Below are 15762 nucleotides of genomic sequence, written 5' to 3' on the forward strand. Positions count from 1 at the left end.
TCTACACACATTACATATTACATGTGTATGTATGTATATATATATATATATATATATATACATATATATATATATATATATATATATATATATATATTATGTATATATATAGCCTGTATATCAGCCTTTTCACATGTACAGCACACCATGGTGCTGTGAAAATACACAATATATATTACCTTCTCATAGTACTTGACTTCATACTCTAATATGACCCCATTGGCCCGGTCCGGTTCTGGCCAGGTTAATGACACGCTGTGTCTTGTTATCTCCCTCGGCTGAATCTGGGTCACAGTCGAAGGAGCTGAAAAAAAGCAAATATCAGGTTTTTGAATAATTTATTCATTAAAACTATTTCTATTAAACTGCTGATGTCAGGAATCAGATAAATATAGAAGAGCAGTAATTGCGTATATCCAATTATGTGTCACCCTGTTACTACACTACAACTGCGATATACACCCTTGTGTCTGAAAATAGCCATGCAGATTTATAGGCGGGATGATGTTAATTAAGGAAGCTTCATCCTCGCGTGCTAACGGGGTTCCTCCCTTGTGAAACTATAGATGTGGTCTATTCTTTTTTTTATAATTTGCACCTACAGGAGACTGGGATCCTATAAGGAGCAAAATCGCTTTTTGTAAATTCACATGTTTTAATAAAAAGTAAAGATTAATATTAGGTGTGTAAGATCAGGACTGACTCAGTGGTTACAAGGTCTCCTGAATCAGCAGCTAATCCTGACACCCAGGTGACATCAGCAATGTGAGGCCCAATAAATAAGACACTAACACAAATTAATGGTTGGTTTTAGCGACAGAGCATTTTATTGTTATACCCTTCTTATAGTAAGCCTGTAGTATGACAATAGGTCACTGCCCATGGCAAACTAGGCTATTATTTGTGATGGGGTGCAGGATGTTAAAGTGACACCCTCAAGGACAGCAAGGAGACCTGGCCAATGAATCCATCAACCAGTGTTATTATGTTGAGTGGATATTCATGGCGTGCACACACCACCAACCCTATTCACCTCTTAGGAGGATCCTGTGTTCCTGCCACCTACGTCACATAGATAAGTCATTATTTAGGGTTTGATGCATGTACATGAAGCTAATCGAGTAGTGTTTCGCGTACCATCCTATGACAGAACACTTTTATCCTCAGTTTTCTATCATTCAGCACCTCATAATGAGACTTTTCATGTCTGTCAAGTCTCAAACACAGAAAATAGCTTGTAGGTAAACTGCAGATAACAAGTTTAGAGTGGAAACCATTGTGGAGTCTTTGAAGAGCTCAGAATAGCAGGTCTTTATTGGGGTAGCTCAGCTGTCCTGCCATTTACCCTGCAGTAAAGGTTTAGGGTCTCCAGTGATAGCACCAAACATATATGATGGAGTTCAAAGCTCCGGTTTGTGTGTTACACTGGGATTTCACATCCACGTCTGACATTGACTTCCGCAGGCAGGATAATTAAACACCTAACTCCAGTTTTACTGGTAGCACCCATGTGCGGGATCCCCACTGGCAAAACAACTACACGAGACCCCTACCCTCCTCCCAGGTGTCCAGACAACTGTACAGAACAGGTCTGGGCCAGCACTGAAGTCACAAATGAGGACAAGAAAAGCTGAGTAGGAAGCAAACAACTACAATAAACCTTTTACAGCCTCAAGGCAACTACAAGAGTAACAGCTTTACTGACAGGAACCAGTAACCTGACCTAGACTTACAAGGCAGGCTATGAACAGTGCCTCAAAACCAAACAGTGCTCCACACGTGACATGTCTGATCATCAAGGCAAGCCAGACACTCCGAGGTATTTCAGTGGGTCAAACACATTAGTTTAATGTTGGCCAAACCTGATGATAATGGCACCACTGGCCCACCATGTCGTGTATATGTGGCCCTCCACATGTCACGGATAAAAAGGGTCAGTCGGTTGAATGTCAACATTATTTTTGTTTTCAGGGGGGATAATTTATTGTATGACTTATCAGAATACATGCATGCTCAGCCAAAATGGACATGCATGTTTAATGGGGAGTTTATTAATAGCTGAGAGGAACATACCGTAAGCCTTTTGCCGACAGCAGTTAGACTATAGAGGAAACTCACTGATTGTCACCGTGGCTTTAGTAGATATTTGGGCATCTACGTGGGACATGTTCTGTAAGGGTCTCAATTACATTTTTTTTTTACTTGTACTAATTAAATGCTCAATGTTAACATGAAAAACGCAAAAAGATGGTAAAACGTCAGCTCTAAAGACCCCACAAGAGGCCGTCCTAGCTGCTTTAGCCCCATGATAATAGCCAAGGAATAGAAAACATGGTAACGTCTGCCTCCTTCTACTGGAAATTCCTAGTGCTAATGAAGCATGCCTTTCATCCATTCAGGTGTATCCCAGGTTTGTCCAGACTAGGTTTTTCATTATTTTTTAATAAAAAGGACAAATCCATAACTAAACACATAATCGCACACGCTCTGTGCCACCTATGTCTGTGCTGCAGTGTATACATGTCTGTGCCACATTATGTAATCCTTTCCTAAGCGCCTTCACTCTCCATTTCTCCGGTAGATTTAGTTTGGTGTTTCTGCCACATTCCACACAGTAAAGTTTGTGCAGTCATTTCTTGTCTTGCTTTGTTATTTTTGACTCCTAACAACCTTTCCACTATACAAATTTCCTTTGAGGTGTGTTTAACCCTTAATATCCTTCTATTGCATTAAAAAAATACCACGGTTAGGATCTAATTTCACTATAAAGTGTTACTGTACATGGTGTATGGAATGAAAAAAAATGACACTCCTATACAAAGAAGCACAGAGTTCAGCGCTTGTCCAGACAAGTGTATAATGAGTCCATGTGGTGTCCGTGTGCTCCATGGACCCACTGGTGGACACAGACAAAAAAGGACCAATCTGCAGGAACAATATATGGGCCCTTTGCTTTTAAGAGTGCATCATAATGCACAATTCCTCCTGATTTGGAGATAAAACTGGCCAATTACTCTTGGGCCCCGATGCAGCTGCACAGATTGCACCCATGATATGTCCGCCCCTATATGGATCGGTCACACAGAGCACATGGATCAATTATAGCCAATGTGAAAGATTTTAGCATGTACTTCTTAGAATACTGTGTGCAATGAACAACAGCTCCGGCATCCATCTGCAATGTCTACGATCCCAATCATGACTGCAGTCAACAGTGGCTCCATTTTTAATACTGCCTCACCCATTTTGTTTTCTGCAGCCTGCCCTGTTCTTTGGATCCTTTATGCCCCATTCTTCCTCTTCTATTGTCTTTAAAAGGCTGTAAAAGTAATTTAGGCTTTCCCAAGAAGCAATTCTAAGGGGTATTTTGCACGTTGCGACATCGCTACTGCGATATCATCGGGGTCAAATTGAAAGTGACGCACATCCGGCGCCGGTAACGACGTCGCAACGTGTAAAGCCTAGATGCGCCGATACACGATTGCAAAAGCGTCGAAAATCGGTGATCTGTGTAGTGTCGGTCATTTTCATAATGTCGCACCAATAAGAGATACGATGTTGTTCCTCATTCCCGCGGCAGCACACATAGCTGTGTGTGAAGCCGCAGGAGCGAGGAACATCTCCTTACTTGCCTCCACCGGCTATGCGGAAAGAAGGAGGTGGGCGGGATGTTTACGTCCCGCTCATCTCCGCCCCTCCGCTTCTATTGGCCGCCTGCCATGTGACATTGCTGTGACGCCGCACGACCCGCCCCCTTAGGAAGGAGGCGGGTCGCCGGCCAGAGCGACGTCGAAGGGCAGGTAAGTGCGCGTGAAGCTGCCGTAGCGATAATATTCACTACGGCAGCTATCACAAGATATCGCATGTGCGACGGGGGCGGGTACTATCGTGCTCGGCATCGATAGCCGATGCTAGCGATGTCGCAATGTGCAAAGCACCCCTAAGAATAATTCAGGCTTTGCATAAAATGGGGATGAGTTGAGATTTTTTTTTAGCCTTCCTGAGTAATTTCTAGGGATGATCGAACACCAAAATATCCAACTTCGCGAATATCTGACGAATAGGTAGCTGCTATTCGACTATTCACAAATATTCAACGCGCAATGTAAGTCTATGGGAAACCCAAATAATTTCACGTTGGACCTAAAGTCTCTCTCTCCAGGAAAACAGGCGCCAGGCAGTCAGTTGTTTTATTCGATGGATACATAATGACATGAATAGCCTGTTGTCCGTCGGATAATGAATAGTGGCGAATATATTCACTCATCCTTAGTAATTTCCCATCATAATTTCTATTTTTTTTTTTTTTTTTTAACCTTTAATTCTCAATGATGGGTTATCATGTATAATATCTCTGGTTATTCTGACCACATTCTTTTGGATGATATACATTTCGCGACATATTGTCAGACCCTTCTATGAACTGTTAGTAAAAAAATATAAAAAAATATATAAAAAAAATAAAAACTTTATTCGGAGTTGTCAGATGTTTTAAAGTAACCACTATGGGTATATCTTATCTTCTAATTTTTAGAAATATCTATTTATCGTCCCCAGATAAGTTTATAGATAAATGCACGACATCTATTTTTTTTAACACATGGAGGAGGAAGTAATTAATTAAAGCAAAGGGAATGGCTACATATTGTAGTGGAGCATTTGGAAAAAAAAAGTTATTAAAAGTAAAGTAGATGTTGAGGATCAGGACAGGAAAACACAGAAATGCAATCCATCATCTTGTTAAAACACTAGCCCTGCCTGTGTGTTTGATTAGTCTTGTGTCCTCCTGATTTCTTAACATTACTCAAACACCAACTCCGTGCCCCCTCTGTTTCCCCAATCAATCATGTGGCATCGCAAGAACAGATCTGTCTCTAGGGAGGGAAAAGAAAGTTTCTGGAGAGTGAAAAGATGCAGAGTATATTGGGAACTAAGAGTTAAGTGCTGTGTTAAGCACCGATACTCGGCATGTTAAAGGGCTTAGTGACAAACATCTGACGACATTATGGCTGCTGGTGGGTACATCTTTAGCAATGATCAGTCACATTGTACGATCCCTTCAAAAATACTTTAGTAACCCGTTAGTCTCTTAAACTATTGCATAAGCTATTCTTAACCAATTAAAAATAAAAAAGTTGCCAATTTAATAAAACAAATAATTAAAAAAAATGAAAATAATTAAATATTTAAAATTTACCTTACCGATCTCTCATTACTGCCATCCTGACATTTTCAGGGTCCCCCTTCTGGTCTTAGTATATCATACTCAGTCCAGATAGACAAAATATTGCTGCAGCCAATCACTGACTGCAGAGGTGATCACACATCAATTTTAGAGCGCGGAGACATAAACGTTTAAATTAGAGGAGTGTTATCGGTTTTACCCAATAGCACTTGTACCCTTGTAATTCTATGGGGCTGTGCACGTCCCATGTTTTCCTCGGACCGAGGGGTGCAAGGAAAGATTTGAGGTTTCCAATTTTGAGTGTCGGTCAAAATTGGTCATGCAAGTCAATGGTTCCGTGGAAAACATCGAACCACACTAGGAGGAGCTGGAAAAACCCTTTTTTTTTCCTCTCCACCTCCGAGAAAAACGGATCCCACTGATGAAACTCTGTGGAAAACATCGAACCACACTAGGAGGAGCTGGAAAAAAACTTTTTTTTTTCATCTTCACCCCCGAGAAAAACGGATCCCACTGATGAAACTCTGAGTAGCATATACAAACCAATTTTCTTGGATGTGTAGAAAACAGTCGAGTGACCCTAGCCTTTTAGCCAGTGATTTGTTACAGAGGTCATGTTCATAGACTGTGATCCCTCGCGGGCAGGGTCCACTCTCCTCCTGTACCAGTCTGTGCCTTGTATTGTTTATGATTATTGTACTTGTCCGTATTATGTATAGCCCTTTTCACATGTAAAGCGCCATGGAATAAATAGCACTATAATAATAAATAATAATAATGTCTGTCTACACCGGCCAGGACGTAGTAAAAACTGAAATGATAAATAAGGTGGGGATGCAAATGGTGTCTTATGCGGTGGTACCAGAAAGAATTTAAATAGGTACACTAACCTGGTGTGGTTGTGTTATAGACACAACCACTAAAACCACGTGATAAGGATGGCTGCTGTAGAACCCAGGAAGATAGTGTTGGAGGAGATGGAGGAAAAGGGTTAATCCGCGCTGCCAGAAGATGATCACTGAGGATTGATAGGGATTAATACATCTGATTTTATTGTTCTACGCGTTTGAGCTGTATAACTCCTTCTTCAGGGTACAAAATCAATAATGTACATTTTGATTTTGTTCCTAAAGAAGGGGTTATACAGCTTCAAAAACGCGTAATACAGTAAAATCAGATGTTTTAATCCCCATCCATCTTCAGTGATCTTCTTCTGGCAGCGCGGATTAACCCTTTTCTTCCATCTCACACCGGGCAGGAAGCACAGAGACCAGCAGGGAACCTGGAAAGCGTTGGCATGGCAGTGTCCAGGGATCGGTAAGTGGAGAATGACTTATTATTTTACAAAATTTTTCATTTTTTTTTACTTTAAGTAACTGGACGACCCCTTTAAGAATAGTTATAATGATTGTGTCACATTTCTTTCTAGCCAGAAATATAAAAAAATTGCCTCAACTAGATATTTCTGGAATGTGGCCATGCACCATAATAACTAGTGAAAGACTAAATTACCACTTATACGTTAAACTGAAACATAAATCTTTTTTTCTAACCTTCCTCCCCTGAAACCCCCAATTCTCCTCCTGTTACCAAGGACAAATGTGGGAGGACAGCTGCAATTTTCTAGCTCCATAGCCCAAAATATTGAAATGCTAACTTCAGGGACACGGCAAACTGCAGGGGTCAGGGCTATTTCTCCTGCCGTACAAAATGCTCTTTCCCTTTTCGAGACGAGCAGGTGACAGCATTTGCTTTGACAAGCCGACAATGGTGGTCTGGCTAATGCCATCATTAATATTAGAGCAGGAAGTGTCCCCACCACTCGTACCTCCTCGCGAGGTGCGTGGAAGTCCGCAGCCATTAGCTGCATATGTCTTCATTACACCAGCTTCATTTTCACAAAGCCCCCGACAAAACCAGTCACAGATAATAGTAAGCCAATGTAATTACTGCTTAGCTCTGGGAAGGTTTCTGGTTAACCCCGTGCTTGCCAATATACTGTAAACGCCATCAGCTGCAAGTTATTAGCTACAAAACTAGGACACTGGGAAACAAAAGTGTAATGTATTGTGAAATATACATCTCGCTACTTCAAAAGCAGCCAATAAAGTATAATTATGAAAAGCAAATGTTTCTTGGCGCTGGAAGAAAACTGGTAAGCTTCGTCTGTGTCACTAAATAGAGCAGGGCAGATGTCCTATATTCTAGCGCCTTTCTGTATCATGCATTACTCATTAGCGGTGCAGATTGTTTATAACATGCCGAGTACGGGAAGCAGCGATCACCGCAGCCAGTGATTACATCTTCAGCACATCACACACAACATGGCAATGTTGGTAAACAATGAGCAAGCGGGATAGACGGGATAGACGGGATAGACGTTCAGCCATTGGGGCAAATACCTCCAGCCAGACTACGGAACTATGGGATGCTGTTTTTATCCTTACTAGTAACCAGACAGTGCTTCTACAATGAAGGCTGCTTACACAGTGGTTGTAGTCAGTCAATTACTGCACGTTGGGTTCGTATGGTATGGTATAGAGGGCTATGTATTACAGTTGAGCAAAAAGATCTGCAGTAGTGTGATCTAACAGTCATGGCGGTAGTCACTTGCTGTTGAAACACTAAGGTGTACGGGCAGGGATAACCTAAGGCTCATTTGATAGTACTGTAGCCTTAAAGTTTTAGGTTCCAGAGTTCATATTTCGCGAAGGACAACATCTACGAGGAATTTGTACATTCTCACAGTACTTGTGTGGGTTTCCTCCAGGTTCTCCGGTTTTCTCCCACACGCCAAAGACATACTGATAGAGAATGTAGATTGGGGACAGTTATCATGATTAGAGATGAGCGGACCCATGGAAGTTTGGGTTCTGCAAGCTCAAGTTCCGGACCTGGACTTGACCCGAACCTCATTGGAACTCACTAAATGGTCAGTTCGGCTCTCCATCCACATACAGCCAGCCATAAACAGAGCACTTCCGCTGGAGTGAGGGCAGGTTTTTTCATTTTTTTTTGCACGCTACATCTGATAACACTGATTTTAACCCCCAGTGCGAGCCATTCAAACAGTGCAAGCGGCTCGCACGGAGCGGAGCACAGAGTGTACCCCAACACAGCGATCCTCGCTCAAGTTTTTAGCATATGTAAAGCACCCTAAAGGTGGCTTTACACGCTACGAGATCGCTAAAGCGATCTCGTTGGGGTCACGGAATTTGTGACACACATCCGTCCGCTTTAGCGATGTCGTTGCGTGTGACACCAATGATTGATTTTGAATCGTCACAAAAACTTTCAAAATCGCTCATCGGTGACATGCCCCCCTATTCTCAATTATCGTTGCTGCTACAGTAACAATGTTGTTTGTCGTTCCTGTGGCAGCACACATCGCTATATGTGACGCCGCTGGAACGACAAACATCTTCTTACCTGCGTCCACTGGAAAAGTAGGAAGGAAGGAGGTGGGCGTCATGTTCCGGCCGCTCATCTCCTCCCCTCCTTTTCTATTGGGCGGCGGTTCAGTGATGCTGCTGTGACGTCGCTGTGATGCTAAACAAACCGCCCCCTTAGAAAGGAGGCGGTTTGCCGGTCACAGCGACCTCGCAGAGCAGGTATGTGCGTGTGACACTGCCGTAGCGATAATGTTCTTTATGGCAGCGATCACCACATATCGTTACAACGACGGGGGCGGGTGCTATCGCGCTCGACATCGCTAGCAATTGCTACGATGTCGATGTCGTAGCGTGTAAAGCGGCCCTTACTCAAACCCTGAATTTTTTTTTGTCAAGTCTCTGTTCGGTACGAACCCCGAACTTTACTATTTTATCTGGATATTGGTGCTGGGACCATACCTTCGTTTTTTCCTATTCCTATCTTGCTGGCTAGGACTGACCAGTGGACCGCGGGCACCTCCTGGTTTTCGAGGTCTTGGATGACAGGTGAGCTGAATATTTTCTTTTGTCAATCTATCGGGGATATGTCTGTAGTGAGGTCCAGTACTGGCGCATTATACGACGACCATGACAGCCATAGAGACTCTGCATGTCACCATGCTCCTTGGGCACAAAGACTTTGACTACATTATCATATAAAGCAACTGAAATAAGTTGAGAAAAACATTTTGGTTCATCTGTTAAATCGTTGATTTCTTTTCGCTAGATGTTGCCGGTGCTGAAGATGCCGCATCATTATGCACAATGCCGCAGCTGAACAGAGGCCAGGCACCAATGAAAACAAACCCGTGGGTGCATCTGGGGATTCTAAAAAGTGCTCTGGAAAATGCTGGCAATTAGTGCGGTGATTGTCTGAGTCATTATACACTTTTGTAATTTCACAAGCCACCATAGAAACAATGCAACGATCACTGTGTTTGGCATATTTCTTAAGGAGGTCTCGCATTGAGCAGCCAACAGCTGTTTAAAACTATCTGTCGCCTCTCTAAGGAAAAAGGCTTGTTCAATTTATTTACACACTTTCGGTGCTAATTGGCGTATCCTGTGTCCAGCAAGCTGTGATGTGATGGAGGGAAAGAGCAAGAGGTGACTCGTTTGGGTAACTGATCCCAAACGTGTTTTGTTTATGTCTGTTGGCAAAGCCAAGACTGCTGAGACCTTAAAAAGAAATAGTATTCGGCAGAGAGGCCCCCATCGTAAACTGAGGGGAGCAACAGAGAGTCTTTCTTTGCAATCCTCATCTGGTTTACTTTCCTACATTTCATGGGTGATGGATTGTGATCACAATCCGCTATTTCACTCCACTATTTGTGCAGTCTGACTCCCCAGCCCTATCTAAACACACAAATCATCTTTATGGAATTGCATAGTTTAACTTTCTAATTGTATTGTCATTAAACCGATGGTGACTTTTACTACTGCAGAACCAAAATATCGACTGTCATTGTAATCAGTGGCAGAATAGCGGTGGGTGCAGACACATCTGATACTTCATGTAAGAGATACAGAAAATATAGAAAGTTTGGGGCACCAATATAATCATAACTGTTGATCCAACTTTAATTGGGAACACTCTTAAAGGGAATCTGTCAGCAGATTTTTACTATGGAATCTGATATGCATATAATGTAGAGACGGAGAGCCTGATTCCAGTGATGTGTCACTTGCTGGGATGCTTGGTGCCGTTTTGATAGAATGCCTCTTTTGCCTGATGTAAATGTAGCAGAGCTAAGTCTTCTGGGCTGTGTATAATCCCGCCCACACCACTGGCAACTTCCAATCAGTGGTGGGGGTGGAGTTACACACATTAGCCTGACTGCTCTGCATGTGAGACCTAGTGCTGATAAAATACTGATTGTATTGAAACTACAACAAAAGCCTAATAAGTGACACAACCCTGGAATCAGGCTTTCTTGCTCTATGGTATGCGGATCTCAGATTAAATAGCAAAAAATCTGCTGACAAATACCCTTTGAATGAAACCTCTCAGTAAGTGTGATGTTACTAAGATCTGTATGTACCACAGTAAAAGACCTGACTGGAGAAAAGTCCAGAGCTCTTGTTCAACAACGTTGGGCTCCAAATTATTATATGTAGTGTTAAAAGGCCACTGTGCATGCACAAGAAAGCAGAATGCACTGTCCTCTGCTTCATCTGAGCAATGCGCATGATGCCCCGAAATGAGAGACTCATCTCATTAGAATTTATAAGTTTTTTGTACCTAATGACTAAACGGTTGATTCTGACACTGGCTTATAAGCAAAGCTAATCTGCATAATGCCATCCTAGTGGTTTAGTGGCCCCAAACCAAGTGACAATTTCCCTTTTAAAAATGCCTTCCAGGACAGCATTGAGATCTCCCATACTGTTATTTGAATGGAATCCTCCCATGTTGCCCTTCCCTGTGGAGTTACTGTCAAAGAGCAATACCATTCACACTTTGAAGCCGTCACAATTTGATCAAGAAAAATAAGATTCCTGATGGGTAAATGAACTGTCCATGGAAATAAAAAAAACAATGAATTATTAATAATTTGCATATTCAAATTAAAAGCGGCTGCAGACAATCACATGATGCAAGTTGGTGACTGCCTTATGTTCCAGCTTCTTCCCATGGCATCTATGACAATAGGACAGTGATAATATCTAAACCGCCTTGTTTAATGATGGGGTGGAGGGGGTGAATGTTCACACACCTGGCCCATTAGTAGAGCACGTACTCATCTATTCAACCACTCCATCCTACTTTCAATATATTAATCACTGGTTGCGTCCAATACAAGTTGTTATTACATTGATTACTTATGCGTATTTACTTAAGGCAATCACTTACCAGCTTGGTTGGTTGTAACGGTAACGGAAACCGACTGGTCCGGGCTAGGATTCTGTTTTGAGACTCCATTCATAGCCCAAATTTCAAATGTATAATTAGTGTGAGCCTGAAGGTCAGTGATGGAGACTTTGGATGTCTTCAAAGCATTCTGCTGGGGGCTGTAGTGAACTCCACTACCACACGGCCGACAACGAGTAAGGTCAGCACCGCATCTCTTACAGACTACATTGAAGGAAACATCATGCCGTCCACCTGTATTCTGGGGAGCCGTCCACTCCAAATTTACGGAGGTCTCATTGACATTGGAAATGAGGTTCTGAGGAGCCGATGGTGGTCCTAAAAAATAAAAAATCAGATATGAAACATCTTAAAGACGAGATTAAGTATGGTACGGTGAACAGGAACCATCTACACACAGATAGCTACAACAATGCATGCCTCATTCAAAAACTATTATAATACATAGAGTTAAAATGAAGAAATGTCATTTCTAACACCACTGAACTATTTTTCCTTCTCAACACCAAAGGGCACCTTTCCAAACGGCTATGTCCACTTTCACGTGGGAAAATGTGCCACAATGAATCAAGATCCTCAGAAAGCAAAAAGTCAGTAATTGGTATGTGGGACGAGGCCCAGGCAGCTTCTGAACACAGGGGCAGCCAAGCGGAAAACTAGGCACGCAGATGCTGGCAGGTCTGAAGAGAGAGATGGGTCAGAAAGAGACCCCCACCCTCCCCTACCAACATGAATGGAGATGGTCTGTGTAGAGGAGGGGGTGACAGTTGAGCAGAACATCAAGGAGGAGACAGGCAAATGGAGAATAAAACCTTGACGTTATCCATGAAAATGAGTAAAAACAGAAGTGCCTTTCCTGGCAGGGTGATTTCAGGCAATCTACAAAGATGATATTTTTTTCACACTTGTTTTTCAAGAAAAGAAATGTCGGAGCCTCATCTTCTTCCATCTACACGCAATGCACCGGAGGATGCATTATCTATTCATATAGACATTTAGAATCTTATATTAAAAAAAACTGTGGGTTGACCTCTTTTCCACAGCTGTTCTCATTATAGACAGATCCACAATTTCTATTCTCTTATTAACAATGATCACTTTTGGTTTTGCGTCACACTAAATTAGCCGTAGAGTCTTTCTAAATATGCAAGTTGGAATGAATCTCTTAGATGGTAGGGGCCATAGAAAATGTTGGCCTTGGATAATTAAAATTAATTTCCCTAGATCGGTGATTTTCCAATCCCCTTAGACTTCTATCCTCATACTAATCACGCCAAAACCAGGCTGACCTTTCCATTTTTCATCAAGTGACCTTGAAGGTTTGCATCCCGGTCTTTCAATGAGTCTAGCAGAATCGCTTGGATTAAGTCTACTCCTCCCAAATTTATCTCTTTCGTTCAGTTTCTGTTTACAGTCAATTCTTGAGTCGAAATTTTGTTTTTGTAGAGCTCGTCAATTTCCTCATAAAGACTCTGACACAGTCCTGTAAATTACAGTTTTTTGTTTCTCTGCTAGGCGAGTTTGGACTAGAGAGGGTGTGTGTTGTGGGCTTGGATTAGGTAGAAGAAAAGGCAATGACAAAGAGAAGCCAAGTGCGTTTTTTGTGTTATTATTCTCTTTCCCTGTATGGCAACAGATTGTCATTCAGGATCCAAATATGCCTGGAGCGAAATAATTAATTTCTTGCTCAAAATATTGTGTAATGATGAGCATTGATTAGAAAGAGCTGTTTAGGTTGAAGAGATTACAACCATTTACAATCACTTCCTTTGGGAAGTATAGGAGCAAAATTGTGAGAATTATACCGTAGTACCAGCTAATGAGCTTAGAGCGAATGCAAGAGGAGCAATTGCAACTTCGCACTTTTACAGCCAGATACTTAGGATTAAGCAGAGGGCAGAAATCCCTCAAGCCCAGATACAGTCAATAGTAATGTGCATTAATGGAAATTGTTTACGAGTCTCCGGACAACCTGGGGTGTGTATAAAACACTTTAAATTATCCAAGTAAGATTTACAGGCTGGTAAATTAACATTTGGACACGGGTGATTGGGAAGGATTCATCGCTCAACGCAGAAGGCAATCAGAAGACTTTCAGTCTTGGTTTCAAGAAGGCAGGAAAGTGGTCGCGGATTGATAAATAAAGTAGCAGCATGTGACAGATGTTAAAACAAGATCCCAGTTCTCTTTCTTCAGATAATATAACCTGAGATGCAATGTCCCAAGCCTAGGAAGTGATTAATGACCCCAAATGGAGGACTGTGGAACCAGTCTGGCTGTGTTTAAAGAGAGAAAGAACCAAGGTGGAACCTGTAGCTTATGTTATATAATACAACGCAATGTCAAGCTTAATTACCTGTGAACAAATGTTGATTTTATCCCTATGATCAATCTCTTAACTAGACACTTCAAGTTCTGGACAAATCCCAGGAGCTAAATGACCAAAGTGCCTAGAAGTCCAATATTGGCACCAACTTTTGGCCGCTTTCCAATGATGACAAGCTGATGATAAAATGCGTCTGGCTCCCTACACCTAGATAGCGTATATTGTTACAGATTTATTTATCAGCTCCAATAAAGTCTTTCGCCCCTCGAAAAAGTGTTATTTCGTAGCCATCACAATAAGTGCAAAAAAACCCTGCGTTTTGGAAACAGATGCCAGTTAATGGATATTCTTTTAGTTTCCTCCACTTAGGATGACCCATGACTACTCTAGTTTACACCATCCTGAGATATCTATGTGAGTGGCAGAACAAAAAGAGCGTATATTGTAAGGTTTGAAAGACGCTATACAAAGAATTTATGAAGCACTGGTATGTGTTTCAAGACATTTCAACCTGCAATTAATCCAGTGTTCCCTAGAGGCTAGCAGAGCTCTCAAGAGCGTTGGAGTGGAGTTTCTAATACAATTGAGGAGTCTAAACTTTTACAAAAGAGATTCCTATTAAACCAATGACACCATAAACTCCCTTAAGGTCAGCATGGCCGACAATGAAGCAGCTGGTTCTCTCGGACTAAATTGCGCTGTGCTGCTTGTACTTTTGGGAACACTGGGAACCTAAGACAGATGTGCCACTAGTAGTCTGCCAAGCTAATTAATTGTGTTCATCCATTCAAGTGTTGTACTCATAGTGATGACAGAAAAGGAACTACTGCGGCGGATTGCTAATAATAACCAATCCGAGAAAGACACAACCTCTGTCCCTCGTTAGCCTTGTCAAGTAGCCGTCTATAACGATCTCGCTACCTGTTCCTCAAATGCAGCAGTAGAGCAAACTATTAAAGATTAGGGCAAGTCATAAAAAATATGAATGATTTCTTATACTTGACAAACATATGTTGTGATGATTTTTTTCCTGAAGAAGGAGAAAGTATTATCCGAAACGCGTTGAAAAATAAATTATCCGGATTGGTCTATATGACAGTGTAGCGTTTAACCCATTCTTCACCAATACACTTGACAAACATATTTCGCAGACGTAATTATTAGGATCTGATCTTTATAATCTGGCACAAATGCAAAGCTTTACATTTGTTTGCTGGCTGCAGACCATGCTACAATACGAGCAGCACAACCCTCAGTGTTTTGTCAGGGCTAACCATCATTCTTGCTAGAATTTTGCTGCAGCGCTCTCTAAATCCGTTATGCCAGCACCCCTGGAGAAAATACCAGGCACTGCAGATTCCCCGATAATTGCTTTTGTGCTGTTCTGTACGTGCTTCGGAGCCAGCGAAAAGATCAAATTCAGATGAAGGTTAACAGCCAAAAATGGAGATAAGCGTATAGGATAACAGCTTTAACTCATCCGTTGCTGGGGAATGATGAAAAACGCTGCAGTGCAGATACTTCCAGCAGTGAAAAAAAAATATATACACTCAGCGTGAATAAACCCCGCTGAGAGATGTTCACCATGCACAACCCAGTGAAGAAATGCTAGGCTTTCATCCTTGACCTTGGGAGCGAGCGAAGGTTGGCCGGGCTTCTCATTCTGCCCTTACATTTCAACAAGCCGACTCCCGGCGGCAGCGGTGGAATTCACAGGCAGGTTCCACCAGTCATTTCATTAGGGTTCATTACGCGGATAACTGTCAAGATGCATTAGAGGAAGCGACCGAGATTAATAGGGCTGCAATGGCCATTTAAAAACAATATAGTTACTTGAGGAAATAACAGTCCAAGCAGCAAATCTGATTATTTAAAGGAAAAAAAAAAAGATATGAATGAAAGACTGCGAAAGCGTGGTGGCGGAAACCCAGAGGGCAAGGATTTTATG

The 15762-nt window shown here is 42.0% G+C and overlaps 1 protein-coding gene across 1 annotated transcript in view; it reads right to left on the bottom strand.

Moving 5' to 3' along the window:
• Positions 1–15762, bottom strand: part of EPHA4 (EPH receptor A4) — an 88593-nt gene that overhangs the window by 25663 nt on the left and 47168 nt on the right. Inside the window, exons 5-6 of the mRNA XM_075340817.1 lie at positions 11471–11806; positions 180–304 (exon numbers count right to left, since the gene is read on the bottom strand). Coding sequence (XP_075196932.1) covers positions 180–304; positions 11471–11806 — 461 coding nt within the window. The remainder of the gene's footprint in view (positions 1–179; positions 305–11470; positions 11807–15762) is intronic.

The sequence above is a fragment of the Anomaloglossus baeobatrachus genome, chromosome 3 (genome assembly GCF_048569485.1).
Source record: "Anomaloglossus baeobatrachus isolate aAnoBae1 chromosome 3, aAnoBae1.hap1, whole genome shotgun sequence".
In the NCBI taxonomy this organism is placed as follows: domain Eukaryota; kingdom Metazoa; phylum Chordata; class Amphibia; order Anura; family Aromobatidae; genus Anomaloglossus; species Anomaloglossus baeobatrachus.